The 15,248-nt window shown below is 40.2% G+C and overlaps 1 protein-coding gene across 1 annotated transcript; it reads left to right on the top strand.

Annotated features, from left to right (window-relative positions):
• The first annotated feature begins 496 nt into the window (after positions 1-496).
• LOC103144918 (serine/threonine-protein kinase WNK4-like) lies at positions 497-15,203 on the top strand. Its single transcript, XM_007562089.2, has 24 exons — positions 497-721; positions 1,270-1,675; positions 4,121-4,281; positions 4,948-5,168; positions 5,247-5,404; positions 5,479-5,567; positions 5,772-5,991; positions 6,066-6,308; positions 7,077-7,254; positions 7,336-7,490; positions 8,219-8,292; positions 8,368-8,503; positions 9,545-9,661; positions 9,741-9,896; positions 10,251-10,305; positions 10,412-10,522; positions 10,987-11,552; positions 12,173-12,218; positions 12,299-12,366; positions 12,852-12,900; positions 13,419-13,809; positions 13,979-14,184; positions 14,252-14,346; positions 14,641-15,203. The coding sequence occupies exons 1-24, from the start codon at positions 570-572 to the stop codon at positions 14,641-14,643; spliced, it is 4,056 nt and encodes a 1,351-aa protein (XP_007562151.2). The 5' UTR covers positions 497-569; the 3' UTR covers positions 14,644-15,203.
• Positions 15,204-15,248: the final 45 nt, after the last annotated feature.

Here is a 15,248-nt window from a genome sequence, read left to right as displayed (position 1 = left end):
TCTGCATTAGAACAAATATCAGCTGAGAGAATAACTGGAAAAGTAAATACACAAAATATATAATAAAAAACATAAAATAAATGAAATTCACAACAAGTATGTCAGATGACAAACTCTTAAAATCCCACACAGTAGCAGTAATGTGGTGTCAAAGTTTAATTTTTACTTTCAATAAATAATACAAATTCCATATATGATACAAAAAATATAAAAACAAACTTGTGACCAAAATAAAAAAAATGTAAAATACATATATCAGATAACAAATACTTAAAAATAAGTATTTATTTATGCACTTATTTCTAAGGAATGCTGTGTAAAAGAGTAGTTTTTGTGTAGACAATTTTTACAGGAAAAAGAAAATAAAAATTTTCACTAAAATTCAAATATGACACACACAAAAACACAGAAACAGGCTTCTGACCAAAATAAAAACATAAATTAATAGAAAGCAGATGATTGATCCGTTTCTGACAAGTCACGTGACCCATTTCTTTTCAGACAGGTGTCCGGTAGGCGGGGCTTTCTTCCAGCTCGTGCAGTCTGCTCTGAGCTGATAGCGTGCGCGGATGTCAGGCTGTGACATCACAGAAGGAGAAGAAAAGGAGGAGGAGGATCTGGACTCAGATAGGAACCGAACCTCAGCCAGAACTTCAAAGGTCCGCCAGGTGCGCTGGATTTACCGGTTCCGGTCTGAAGCTGATCAAAGCGGAGAAACACAGTGAGTACAACACAAATATTCAGATTATTTACGTCAAACTCATAATAACTTCAGAAATCTAAAGTTTAGTAATAATCAGATTCTGGGTCTGCTGCAGTTGGAGGAACAAACTCAGAGTTTAATGTTTGGGCATAAAAAAGTGTTTCAAGTGAAATCATATTTAATGTTTCACTCACAGTAAAACATTTCCAAAAGTCAAACATTTTTGGCTTTTGAATCCCAAAAATGTTAAAAAGTTGAAAATGTCCAACCTTTGAATCTCAAAAAATTCCAACTTTTTTGTGAAATGTATAATCTTTTTCTACACTGTCCCTAATCTGGGATTAAAACAGCTCTATAAATGCTTATTTGATTTTCTTTGTGTTCAGTTTAATCATCAATAGTTTGAAATGTGAAAATAATATAAATTTAAATATTAACATTAACAATCTTTAAATATAAACATTTATCTGATTTAATAAAACTTTTGTTTAACATGTTTATGGGGAAACTTAACCAACACATTACATGTTAATTGTGAAAAATGTGCATGCTTTCTTTATTTATAGGTTATTGAAGCTCGGCCCACCTTTTGTGACGTCACAATTACACTTTAAATCAGACCCCAGGTGGGCCGCGATGACGTCGACACCTGAGAAGAAGAGAATCGAGGAAGATGAAGATGAAGATGCCAGCCAATCAGACGCCTGGGATAAAACCGCCGCAGAGCTGAGCATCGGCTGGGACTCGGCCGAGGAGTCCGGCGTCACGCTGTCTGACTCCACCAGGGAGGAGTTGCCATGGCAACGGCAGAAGCAGGAGGCGCGCGACGAGGAGGAGACGGAGGCGGTGGGATCGTCGCCTGATGGGCGATTCCTGAAATTCAACATCGAGATCGGACGAGGTTCCTTCAAGACGGTTTACAAAGGCCTGGACACGGAGAAGACGGTGGAGGTGGCCTGGTGCGAGCTGCAGGTAATCACTGGGTCACGGGGTCAGACAGTCCGGTTACCATGACGACTGTGGGTGGTGGTGGTGGGGTGGGGTTCTGCCAAAAAAATCAGAAATTTGTATCAGAAATCAGAAATTTTTGAGTTCAAAAAGTTGAAACTTTACTAGAAAAAAACTCAGAAATTTTTAGATTAGTCTCAGAAATTTTCTCACAAACAAAATCGAAAATTTCTTAGTTCAAAAATCTGAAACATTCAAAATAAAATCTCTGAGATTTTTAGATCAATTTCAGAAATTTTCTGTAAAAAAACTTGGAAATTTCAGTTTCAAAATTCAAAAGCCTTCGACTTTTGAATTTTTTTTTTCGAGTTTCAAAAATTTGGGCAGGTTGGAGTAGTTTGGAGTAGTTTTCAAAACTTTTTAACTTTTTAAATTTCAAGTTTTCTTAAAACTTTTTTCATCTACAAATCTTCTCAGAGTAATTTCAACATTTCTGGATTTTTGGCAGAAATTTACACCTCTTTGTTTTTCTATCTACAGCGTCTTCACTAGTTCTCTGATCCGGGTGAATGTAGTTTATCAGAACTACAAGAGTCAACAAGGACTGATGGATCAGAACCACACAGAGATGCAACAAATTAACCATCTTACTATTAATGGTCAATTAATGGTTTATTACATTAAAATTAGTTAAACCTATTAACTTAGCATCCACTTCTTCTTTTATCAATGTAATCTGGCTGACATTCAGAACAGGGCACCACTTAAATGGAAGCAAAAATAGTGGAACCATATTTCTTCCTTCCACTCAATTTTCTGCAAATATGCTTGGATACAGAACTTTGTGAACAACCAGCTCCTTTAGCAATAAGTTCTTACGACTTCTCCTCCTTGTGAAAAGTGTTTAAAGGCTGAGGAACTCTTTGCAGGAGTTTTGAGTTAATTAGCTGATTAGAAGGTGACACCGTGATCTTTTCAGTTTTATAATTTTTTCATTTTGCATAAGCTGATCATCAAAATAACAAGAAACAAAGACTTTAGATATCTCTCTCTATGGTTGGTGATTCTGCATTATCTTCACTTTCTAAAATGACTGGGAAGAAATGTTGCACTTTTACGCGATATTTTAATTTTTTGATGTGTACTGTTACACGTTGTCCCATCAAGCCCAGCTGGATTTGAGTTTTTCCCCTTCACGTCATTTCAAACATCCAGAAACATGGAGGTAAAACATTTTTCTGGGTCCTTCAGCTCCACTCCTCACTGCAGGCTGCAGACACACATACGTGTTGCGTGATGGAGCATGAGTCAGCAGTTTGTTGAAACATAAACAGTATCTGAGCAAGTGCACGGCGGCTGGATGCTGGTGATAACACACACACACACACACACACACACACACACACACACACACGTTCTGCCATCTCATCTGTTTGTTTGGTGCAGAAACACGTCGGACATGTTGCTATTTTCTGTGTTTTGTGTTTCTTAATGTGATTTTTCTCCTGAAGGACTTTTTCTCTTTAACTCTACAGGTTGTTTAAATAAGCAGCATAAAATCAGAGAGAAATAAAAAATTAATGAAAACCTAAAAACAAAAAAAGAAGACCAATACAACAAACTTAGGTTTTAAATTTTACATTTAAATATAGTTTTAAACATTTATTGATTTTGTTTATTTTTTATTTTTTAGCTGTATTCACATTTTCCATAGTTGCAGTGGGTAAAACTAAATTAAAGTGAAGTAATTTATAAAAGGTTTTTCATTTAATTCAATTCAATATCAAATGTATTTATTTATATATCTTAATTTAATAAATACCATATCATATTTAATTTTATGTAACACCAAATGTATTCATGTATTGTTATAATTTAATTTAATTTAGTAAATAACAAATTTATTACATTTTATTTGTCAATTTAATTAAACATCAAATGTAAATAATTTTTTAAATATTTATTTTTGCAAAATTTAATTGACTAAATAAATGTATAACATTTAATTTAATTTCTGATATATATTTACTCAATTATCAATTTTTAAAAATTATTTCAATTTAATTTGATAATTAAAATTCTTGTACATATTTATATAATTTTATTTATTAAATACATTTATGAAATTTGCTTCTCAAATGTATGTATTGATGTATTTATTTAATAAAATAAATATCAAATGTCTTAAATTAAAGTATTAAAAATGATTTAATTTAATTTTCCCGGTTGCTGTCCTGTGATCTAATTACCAACCTTGTGAAGCCTGAAGTCAGAACTCAGAGACACAGGAAGCGCCGAATCATAAATAAACAAACAGAAAATCGAGTCTGGCAGCAAAGCGAGGCGTTTCTGTTGCCATGTCAGCAGTTCATTAGCAGCAGCTCTGTGAGGGCTCAGCGTCCTTCAGGGCGCAGGTTTCTCTCTCACAAGGTGAACGGCTGAAGGTGTTCATGTGTTCACGCTCCACAGACTCATCGTCTGAGCAAAGCCGAGCGCCAGCGCTTCAGCGAGGAGGTGGAGATGCTCAAAGTCCTGCAGCATCCCAACATCGTGAGGTTCTACGACTCCTGGAAGTCCGCTAAGTGCATCATCCTGGTGACGGAGCTCATGACGTCTGGGACGCTCAAAACGTGAGGAAAACAGACCACAAAAGCCTTTATCTCTCATAAAATCAAAAACATAAAATCTTACCAAGTATTTTGACAAAATAAGACAAAACTAACTTACAAGTAACTTTTCAGCAAGATAAGTTAATAATTCCTTAATATTGATAGTGCTACCAGATTCATAACAAGACATTTTTTCCCATGTTCCGATTCAGAAAAACTGTCAAATATAGTGGATCAATCTGACTTGGAAAGTCAGGAAGGAGTTTGGAAAGATGAGAAAATAACAGTTGAAATGTTCCAGCTGTGGAGAATTTCTGTAAAGTCTCATAGGAGTCCAGTAAGAAGCAAGCCTAGAGATCTGTGTCAACCAAACCACAGTCTGGACTGGTGCAGAACTCTACACACACAGACATAGTCAGATCTGAGCATAAATATGCCCCACATTGGGCACCAATTATGTTAAAAAGCAGCAAACAAAAACAAATCATCACACTGGACTCTGTTTCTGTCTGCTTTATTTGGGCCAACATGGCATTTTACACAAGTTCCGTATTCACACAATTCTTACAGAACCTCCAACTGTCTGTGAGTTATTTGCCACTTTTTCACTCCCCAACACCATCTGGCACCAGAACGTATCCTGAACATGACCCTCCTTGTTCTGTGTTTTCCTTTAAACCCATCCAGGTACGTGCGCCGGTTCCGCCCGATGAAGCTGAAGCTGCTGCAGAGATGGAGCCTGCAAATCTTGAAAGGTCTCCACTTCCTGCACTCGCGCTCGCCACCCATTCTCCACCGAGACCTTAAATGTGATAATGTCTTCATCAACGGACCCACCGCCTCGGTCAAGATTGGGGACCTGGGCCTCTCGACGCTCAAGAAGGCCTCATTCGCCAAGAGTGTCATCGGTAAGAAGCATCTACTCAGGAAGACGCGAGGAAGGGCTCTGTTTGAGTGTTTCACACTGTGACTCGTGGTGCGTTCAGGAACTCCTGAGTTTATGGCTCCTGAGATGTATGAGGAGAAGTATGACGAGGCCGTGGACATTTACGCCTTCGGTATGTGCATGCTGGAGATGGCAACTTCAGAGTATCCGTACTCTGAGTGTCAAAACGCAGCCCAGATCTACCGCAAAGTCACCAACGTAAGGCCATGTCCACCTCACACCCGCACACTTCCTGTTGTGTTTCCGTGTTTGACCCACTGTCTGTCCTCCAGGGAATCAAGCCGGATAATTTTTCTAAAGTACAAAACCAGGAGCTGAAAGAGATAATCGAGGGCTGCATCCGAACCAACAGCAGCGAGAGGTCAGTTGGGAAACATTCACACCTCCCCAAACAAACCAGACTTTGTAGATAAACAAACTAGAGTTTGATTAAAGCAAACTAACATTTTTTTACGCTAGAAGCTTTAAAATATAACTGTGTCTGAAAAGTTCTCATATGCTTCACTTGTGTCTCTTGTCAATGTGGGACAGCGAACCACCTATTGATGGTTGATTTCTTTGGTAGGTTTACGGTTCAGGATCTGCTGGGGCACCGGTTCTTCCAGGAAAAGACGGGTTACTATGTGGAGCTCGCTGAGGAAGATGATGGTACAAAGGCGGCCCTGAAGCTCTGGCTCAGGGTGGAAGACAAGAAGAAGCTTCTGGGCAAATACAAAGACAACAATGCCATTGAGTTCCTTTTTGAGCTGTACAAAGACGTCCCTGAAGAGGTCGCCCAGGAGATGGTAGCCTCATCGCCGCACTGGTGACATCACCAAAGGCTGCCGGCTGGACTCACCTGTCCATCTTTGTCTCTCAGGTGATCCTGGGATTTGTGTGTAAGGCCGACTACAAAGTGATCGCCAAGGTGATCAGAAACCGCGTGACTGCCATAAAGCAGCAGAGGGACAAAAAGCGCCGCCTGCTGGAGGAAGCTCTGAACAACCTTAAAGCGGTTGTTAAGAGGAAGGCGGCTGAGCCCGCCCCCGATCAGTCCAAACTGTCCAATCAGAAGCCTGCATCCGCTTTGAATGCATCTGCTTCTGGACGGGTGGCGAGTCAGGTGAGTCTGAAACATAAATTAAATGTTTTAAGATTTTATTTACAAATTAAAATCTTTTTATTATTTAATTTATTGAGTTTGTTCATTGTCAAATTTTGTCATGTAGTATTAGCCTAAAGGCTCCCACATACTCGGCCAAACTTTGTGTATTCAGTGAGCCACGCGGACTCCACCCATACTGTCCCCATTGATTGCATTGTCAAGGAAACCGATTTCCTACATTTATCAAAACAAATTCCTTTATTTCCCTCAAATTCAGCCACAATTACCTTGACATAGTAATCCGACTACTGATTACTGATTTATCTTTTAACAAGTAACTCAGATACTTTAACTTAGCTCATCCCCAATCAACGTTGTCTTATTACTGAAAAGGTGACTTGTCACATATGTAACCCTACTCACTGTGACACAAGGAAATCACAAATTATTATTTTTTTTACAAAGGATGATGACAGAAATAGTAACACACATTGACTTTAATAAGTAATTTTTTTGTAATTACTGCTTTGGAAAGTCCTTATATTCCCTCAGTAATGCATTGCACAAGTCTTTAAATTTTATGTCTCATAAGACGTTGTTGAAAATCTGACATAATTAAGTCCACAAGAGGGCGCCAGCAGTTTGATTTTAACACTGTTTTCTGCTGAGCAGTTTACTGTGCGACACGGAGAACACGCACCTAAACATGAAAGTTTGCTCAAACTTCAACGGAGTGAAACAGACAGAGTATGTGGGAGCCTTAACGCTCGTCCAATAAACTCACAGAACGATGTTCCTGCTGACACACAAGCCCCGCCCACGGCACCCAGCCCAGCAGGGATGCTGTTGGCGAGCAGCAGCCCGGCAGATTCTGGGATCAGCGTCTTGTCCAACAAAACGGAAGAAGATGGAGACGAAGACCAAGACAAGACAACCAGACACGCGTCTCACTCCTCAGCTGCCTGTCAGTAAATTTAATTACGTGTTTCAATGTCTGATTGGATGATGGCTTGTTCAAGTTAATAACCGCGACTTCTTATGGCAGCTGACTGTGAGACAGGAGTCTTCTTCAACACCCCTCCAGCGGCTCCTGAGACTCTTCCTCCTTCGTTAAGCTCCGCCCCCAATCCAGGGACCCCGCCTCCTTTACGTCGGACGCCTTCCAAAGCGCCGCCCTTCCCGATGTTGCGATTCCCAAAGGTCAGCAGGAGAAAAACAGATAAAATTGACTTTAGTTGCTTCAGTCCAGCTACAAACATTAGAAAACAACAACAACAAAAAATCATCACAAGGATAAATTTCAATAAGTCTATAAAATCCTTCAATCTCTAAAATCTGAAAAGCTGAAATGATTAATCAGATAAATCGTGATGAATCGATTATCAAAATACTTTAGCAATCGATTAATTGATTAATTGTTAACTGGAGTGAACAGACTTAAAAAAGAGTAATTTGCTGAAAGTATAACATATTCAGAGTAGTAATTAAGCTAAACTATACAGAAAATTTGCATTTAAAATAAAACTAAATATGTTCAGATCTCCTTTGCAATCACCTGGTTCAGATTGTGTAAATTAATCTCCTATTAAGCATCTTTTGCATCAAATTATTAATCAGTTAAGCCAAGAAATAATCACCAGCTCTTCACTGTACTGATGTTAAATAAAGGGATGAGCTTTCCACATGTTGATGTTAGAAGTATTTTTTTACCTACAGATGCATCTTTTGGTATATCTTAGGCAAGAAAATGCGTATTTTCTGATTTTAAAAAGCAATCAAATTATTTGCAACTTTTATCGTATTTCTAATATTTTATATAAAAAAAGGATTACATGTAAAATGTGCAGACTATGCCAGTTTTTTTAAACAGAATAATCAATAATAAAGTAATTGTTAGTCTCAGCTCTAATTGAAACTGTGTTCTGCAGAGCATTGCTGTTTCCCAAAGTTCAGAAAAACATCCCACTGATTCAAGCTGCGGCTTCTCCTCACCTGTCGACAGGTAACACACAGGATACAACAATCAGCCTCCTTTGTTTCAATATGTTTTACTTTAAAATCTGTTTTCTGCTTACAGCTACTCCTCTGACATAACGTCCAGCCTGAGTGACGGCAACGATGGCCAATCAGATTGGAGCAAGCAGGAAGCAGCGAAGAGAGAAGCAACAAAGCAGTTCAGGCGTAGAGCCAGAGCCCGGCTGAGGATCGTCGGGGTGAGTCCCAGTCGAAAGCCGAGCTGCTATTACAAACGGCAACAAATGCTTGTCGATGTCCTACTGATGTAGAAAAACACAATTTCACAATTGCTGTGTTTCCATTAATTAAGAAGTAAAATTAAAATCAGACATGAATAAGTTTCTTCCCATGATAAGTTATTAAAAAACATGCCAAACAGTTACATCACTGCAAAAATACAAAATCTTACCAAGTATTTTTGGTGTAGTTTTTTGTGCAAATTTCTTAATACACTTGAAATAAGACAAAACTAACTTACAAGCGACTTTTCAGGAAGAAACGGGATCTTATTGTAAGTCAATAATTCCTTAATATTGATAAAAGTTCTAGTTCCACTGGCAGATTATTTTACTTATAATATGAAGAAAATGTATTTTTATGAGGGAAATAATCTACCACTGGAACTAGAATGTTTTTTTTAATCAATATTAAGGAATTACGTAAAACAAGCTGCTATATCTTGCTGAAACGTTACTTGTAAGATAGTTTTGTCTTATTTCAAGTGTTTTAAGAAATTTGTCTAAAAAAACGGTAACACTTTATTTGAAGGGGGTTGAATAAGACTGACATGACACTGTCATAAAAACCCGTCATGAACATAAATAAGCCTTCATGAATATTTATGACTGTTGTCATAAAGTGTCATTCGGTAAATTATGACACTTTTAATACAAAGTTGACTTTATTCAAAATGTCTTTGTTATGACAACTTGACATTAACTAAGAAATCATTACTGATATAAATTTGTTATAAAAGTATTACTGATTGCACTTTAAAAATTAGGTAACTTTATGTTATTAAAGGTAAAGTTTAAACAGTAAGATCCAACTGATGATCATGTGACTCATGTGATGTAAAGATAGTGTTTCCATTGCAGTTTTGCGAAATAAACCAATTTAGATTTGGTCAAAACTTGCCTCACGAAAACCATGAGTTTAAAAAAAAATGTATGTGTTTCCATTTATGCAATTTTATGGTTGATGCAAACACAGCTGGTGTGTGTGTTTGGTGCATGCAGGTGTCCGACAAGGTGGACCGAGTGGTGGAGTGTCAGCTGCAGACTCACAACAACAAGATGGTGACCTTTAAATTCGACCTGGATGGAGACAATCCAGAGGACATCGCCTCTGTGATGGTGAGGAGACAACCAATCAGCATTGAGCATTCTCCTCCAGCTTGTCCTCCATCAACATCAACCAAATCTTTACTTTCAGCTGCTCAGAGACTTCATCCTGCCATCAGAGAGAGAGGGGTTTATTCTACGCATGTATGAAATCATAAAGAGGGCGGAGTTAATGATGCATCAGCAGCATCCAGCAGGCGCCAACAGGTTGCCTAACTTGACTGCATCTGCATTGCCCGAATCACAGGTGCGCCTCATTTCACCCCTAAAAGGTTTCCTTCTGACAACTAACTCCAAAAATCTAACTTTTTTTTTTCTTTTAAACTGTTAAATAGGTTATTTAGGGTTCTGTCTTTATGCTTTTGTGTAAGTTTTTGTGTTTAGTTCTGCAATATTTGCCTAAAACTGATTCAGTTCTGCCCTCCTCTGGTTGAACAGTGCCTAAACAGTTGAATCCTCTAATTGTTTAAACTGGTACAGCTTTTCATGAAACAGTGCAGCATTACAGTATAAAATCATCTGAGTCAGACTCCATGGTTTCAGCAATTTTATTGAATTATACTCTGATTGGTACTCTAACCGAGTTCTTTAATCTTTACAGTTAAACGAGGCAATAAAGGGCCTGTCCAGGACTCTGTCCTCATCCTCTTTACCTGGTAAGTACCAACATTTGCACTGTAAAATCAGTCTGGTGGTTTAAAGCTCAAATGTGATGTATCTTTGTCAGTTCTGACTCGTTCATTTGTTGTCTCCTCCTGTCAGATATTGATAACAATGACCCCTCACCTTTGAAAGCTGTGGATTTCCGTATCGACACCGAGGCCACGCCCCTCGTCAGACCGCTGAGGTCACAGTCTTTTCAGACTCCATCAGGTACAACATGGTGTCGTCTTTTACATAATACCTTCACATCGTCTACCAGCTGGTAGGGGTGATGGATATCTACTTATATGCTTTATTAGTTGTGCAATTTTAAGATCAATGCAGTGTAGGGTTGATCTGTTGACTATTTTTTTTGGATTAACTGATGAATAATTTGATAGTAAAAGGTGCTTAATAGGAAATTTTTAACAGAATCTGAACCAGGTGAAGCTAAAATTCAACTCGAGGAGTTCTGGATAGAACATATTTACAGATAAATATGGCCCTAATATGGCTGTAATCTTTTTTATTTTGTTGAAACACTTTGGTAGGTATCCAACCTAAGTGTCTTCCTGTTGCATGTTTTCTAAATGTAAACCACTGTTGAGATGATGCACAGCACCACCTAGTGGTAACATGTGAATTACCCAGACGTTTACCTTTTTTAAAACTGTCATTTATGTTCCTTTCTCCAGCTTCCTCCTATCAGCACCCCCAGTTCTCTCTCCACTACCCACACCCAGACTCCAACTCTACGCCCCAACCTCATCTCCCACATGCTGCTCAATATCAACTCCAGACTCACCCCTATTCCACTTACACTGCCTCCTTCCCAACCATGCCCCCCATCTCCCGACTGTCCCGGGTGCAAAGCAACCCTTCCCTTTTCACCCCCACCTCTTCTCCATCAGCACCCAACCCTCACCAATGGCCCTCCCCAGACCAACCTTACTTTTCCCTAGCTAACGTCATCTCTGTGGCAATGAGTGTGGCTCAGTCCCTCTTGCCCCAATCTGGGGCCCCCAATCAGGGCTTGTATCCCCACACTCCACCTTTATCTCCCCCATTCACAAACCCCCAAACCCCGCTCTCTTCCTCTGGTTCTCCATCTTTGAGCTCTGGTGTCCATCATCAAAACCAAGGCTCATTTTCCAATTCCTTCACCATACAACAAACACACTCCCCACCAAGACCTCAGACTGGCTCATTTAGGGACAGTGAGCAGGGAGTGTCATCCAACAGGATCCCAGAAACACCTCAGGTAAGACTAAGACTAATTAACACCGCCTTGATTAATCCGCTTTATTTGATCTCCAGTTCATTTGCCTTGAAAGTGTGGTGTGGTGCTGTGCTGATGCAGACCAAAAAAGCAAACTGTCAGACCTACAAACCTAGGTCTCGGCTCAGTTGAAGTGAACTCTGGTGCGGTCCAGTGGACCGAAGACCAGTCCAAAAGCAGGAAATGAACTATAGCATAGGGCATTCTGGGAAAATACAACCAAAACAAACACGAGAGTCTAACTCTAGTGAGAGAAATAGCCAATGACAAAAGAGAAATCCTACAACCGGTAAAATTTGCCAGTACTCCGTTGTTGTTTACATTTTATGAAGGAGGAAGTTCCACTCATGTCACTGTGACATTTCCTTCAGTGGCTCCTGGTGCAGCGCCCCCACAGGTGAAGAGGGGAACAGGTTTGATTGGTTTGACATTTCAGTGTGAAAGTAAAATGCACAAGTTGAAAATGTAACAAATTTTGATCCCAAATCAAACTGAGTATTATGGGCTATGAGGTGTGATGATCAGGTTTGAGGTCACTGGGTTTTGTTGTATGGAACTAAAGCATCTTGTTTTTGTGCTAATCTCTCACTCCTTCATCACAGCTCAACAGCTCTGACCGTAAAGCTGACTTACCCTCACCCCCTCACGGTGAGTACCTGGTGGATTTAATGACTTCAGTCACAGCTGATCAGACCAACACACTGAACATTCATCGTACTGGTTCACAGGTTCAGGTACAGACTCATCGACTTCGTCCTCCACATCATCTCCTCATACATCAACTCCTCGCAAAATGGTGAGGCCTATAGACATCAAATGTTTTTTTTTTAATCTCCTTTATGATCAGTGGATTTACGTGTCTCCACATTGACCTCAAGGAATATCTGATCGGTCCAGGAATTTCTTGTCCCTGTCCTGTTGGGGGCTTGTGTAGGTTACAGGCCAATGAGACTGTGATCATTTTCAAACACTAAACCCAAACAGTGGCAGCTCATCAACACATTGATGTCTGTTTATAGAAAACAAGCCTTACATCCGTCTCTCCATGCCCCGTTGGTTAGAGAAGTCACATCAGTTTAGCTCTGGGAATCCTTCCTGTGCTCAGTGAACCATAAGTTCATCAGCTACAATTCACCAGTCTGTGTTGTTTCACAATACAAACACAAATAGCAAGCAGGTCAATGACAAGGCAATGACTCAATGCCTTACTGCCGAGTTGTGTTGGTGCGCTTCACTCATGTACCATGTTTATTAAAGTTGATATCTTATACTTTATTTTAGGTGTCCCCTCCTGTTTCTCCATCAGGAAGAATGTCTCCCTCCCTGACAGGTAAAATTTACTTTTCTGATATGTAAGACAAAGAAAATTCTCAATATTTTTTCATTAACAGAAGAAAGCCCAGAGAGGCAGCAACACTTTGATGACAACAGAAAAAAAGTTTCCTTTTATCATGTATTTTTACATCTCCCAGAGTTTTCCTTTCCATCGCTATCACTGTTCATCTCCACTTATCTAACTGAGTTGAGGAGGTAACATGTCCAGAAAGGAAACCAGACATGCCTCTCATTTGGAGTGTCCAGTTGTTCCCAGACCAGACGGGACGCATTGTTTTGGTTTTCCCCCAGGGTCTCCTCCTTGTAGGATGTTCCCAAAAAGCCTCCAAGGGAAAGGAAAGCACCCGGGAGACATTCTCTTCCTCTATTCTTCCACCGTTCTGTTCTATATTGGAATCATAGCTTTATTTATTGTTTTGTCGGTATTTCTGCTATCTTTGGGATGAACTTGCTGAAAATGAAATTATCACTCAGTCAGTCAAAGGTATCTTCTCCTCTTTTCTTCTCTCACAGTAAAGGAACCAGGTTTCACAGTTGGACGCTTCCAGGTGTCACCCTCTTCAGGAGATCCCTCTGTCAGTCATCAAGGATCATCCACTCAAGACAACACCACCGCCACCACCCAGTCCGCGACTCCATCCAACAAAAATCAACCAGAGCACACAGGAAGCAGTACAGAGACGAGCCAATCAGAGAGCAGCAATCCCACAGTCACCATCTCCCCTCCTGGTAACTACGACGGCCTGTCTGGTCAGGAGCAGAGGACGACGGGGAGCCGCAGGCTGAGTGTCAGTCTGTGGGAGGGGTCAGGCAGCAGCCAATCAAGGAGCCGCTCTGCCACCTACAGCTCTGACGAATCAGAGGGCGAGGAGATATGGGAGGAGCTAATGGAGCTTCGTCACAGGTGACTGGGTGATCGGTGATCATCTTTTGCTCTACAAATAGCTGGAAAATCAAATCCAATACACCTTACTGACATATAAAGAGCAGTGTTTTGAGTTTGGCCAGCAGGTGCCGCCAAATCTCACAATGCATGCCTGTTTATTGTGAACTATCCTCTCTCCTCCTCACAGACACCTGGGGCAGGTGCAGAGCCTGCAGGTGAGTCAGAAGCGAGAAATTGAGGAGCTCTATCGACAGAAAGGTAAAGCCCCACCCCCCAGCATTATCCCTCCGGCGGCCATGTTGAAACACCGCCACCGCCGTCTCTCCAAGCCAGCAAACTACACTCTTCCTCGCAGAAACAGCCTGCAGAGACGGGACATACCGCCCCCTTCAGGTAGATGAGCTCACTGCACTGAGCAGACAGAGTAGCAGTTTCTGAAACGGGTCTGCTTTGTGTTCAGGCATCATGAGGAAGAACTCAGTGAGCGGCAGCAGCAGTGGATCTCAGGACAGAGTTCTGAAAGGAGTGACGTTCGCTCCAGGACACAGCTGCATGGTGAGCAGAGAACCTCAACCCCCAAAACCGAAGGTCTGCAGCACTGCTGTGTGAAATACAGTAGTGCTGCAGACAACTACACGGAAAACAGTTACTTTCCTTGTAGTTGATTTTCCTCACAGCACTTTTCTGTAAAGCAGACGTTTGAGTTACGTGCAGGTATCTACTTAAAGCCTCTTGGTGATCTTTCTGACATGACTGCAAGTTTGTTTGGCTATAATGTTATTGCTGATGAAGAACATGAACACCTTCTGATTTAGGATCAATATCTGACCCCTGACCTTTGTCTTATAGTGAGGGAGGAGCTGCTGAAGAACCTGAAGACCATCAGAGCTGCAGACACATTTCAGCTCCTCAGGAGGAAACAGAGCTTCATGCAGATTCAACCCGATGGTTTCAGATCTGATCCTTCAGGGTCCAAACTGGACCAATATTTTCAGCATCATGAAGATATTTAAGGGATTCAGAAAATCTGGAAGCTAACTGGACGTGACGAAGGCTCCAGTCATGAAGGCAGCTCTAAACCTGTTTTATTTATTTATTTATCCTTATTTTTATTGCTAAGCTTCACCATGGTGACATTTTTGCTCAAACTCTTGTTGATAAATGTTAATAAGTTGATATTTTATTGCTGCTGGTTCAGTTCAGGTTGAAGTTACAGCAGCAGCTCATCTGTGCCTTATTTAATGAATTGCTGCTGAAGCTGAACATAAAACCTGGAAGTTGTTTTTTGCTTCAGTTTTTAAAGTTTGAAACATTAAGAAGGTTTAATAAAATAATTCTGATGAGTCTCATATTTTTGTAAAATCTTACCTGCAGATCGATCAGAGATAAATTAAAGTATTATAACTGCTTGACTCTTTTCTCTTCTGGTCTAATTTCTCTGTTAGCATAATCTTGTC

This window comes from Poecilia formosa, unplaced genomic scaffold, assembly GCF_000485575.1.
Source record: "Poecilia formosa unplaced genomic scaffold, Poecilia_formosa-5.1.2 Scaffold134, whole genome shotgun sequence".
NCBI classification, from domain to species: Eukaryota; Metazoa; Chordata; class Actinopteri; order Cyprinodontiformes; family Poeciliidae; genus Poecilia; species Poecilia formosa.
The sequence above is the reverse complement of the archived record's forward strand: the minus strand, read 5'-3'. Positions and strand labels throughout refer to the sequence as shown.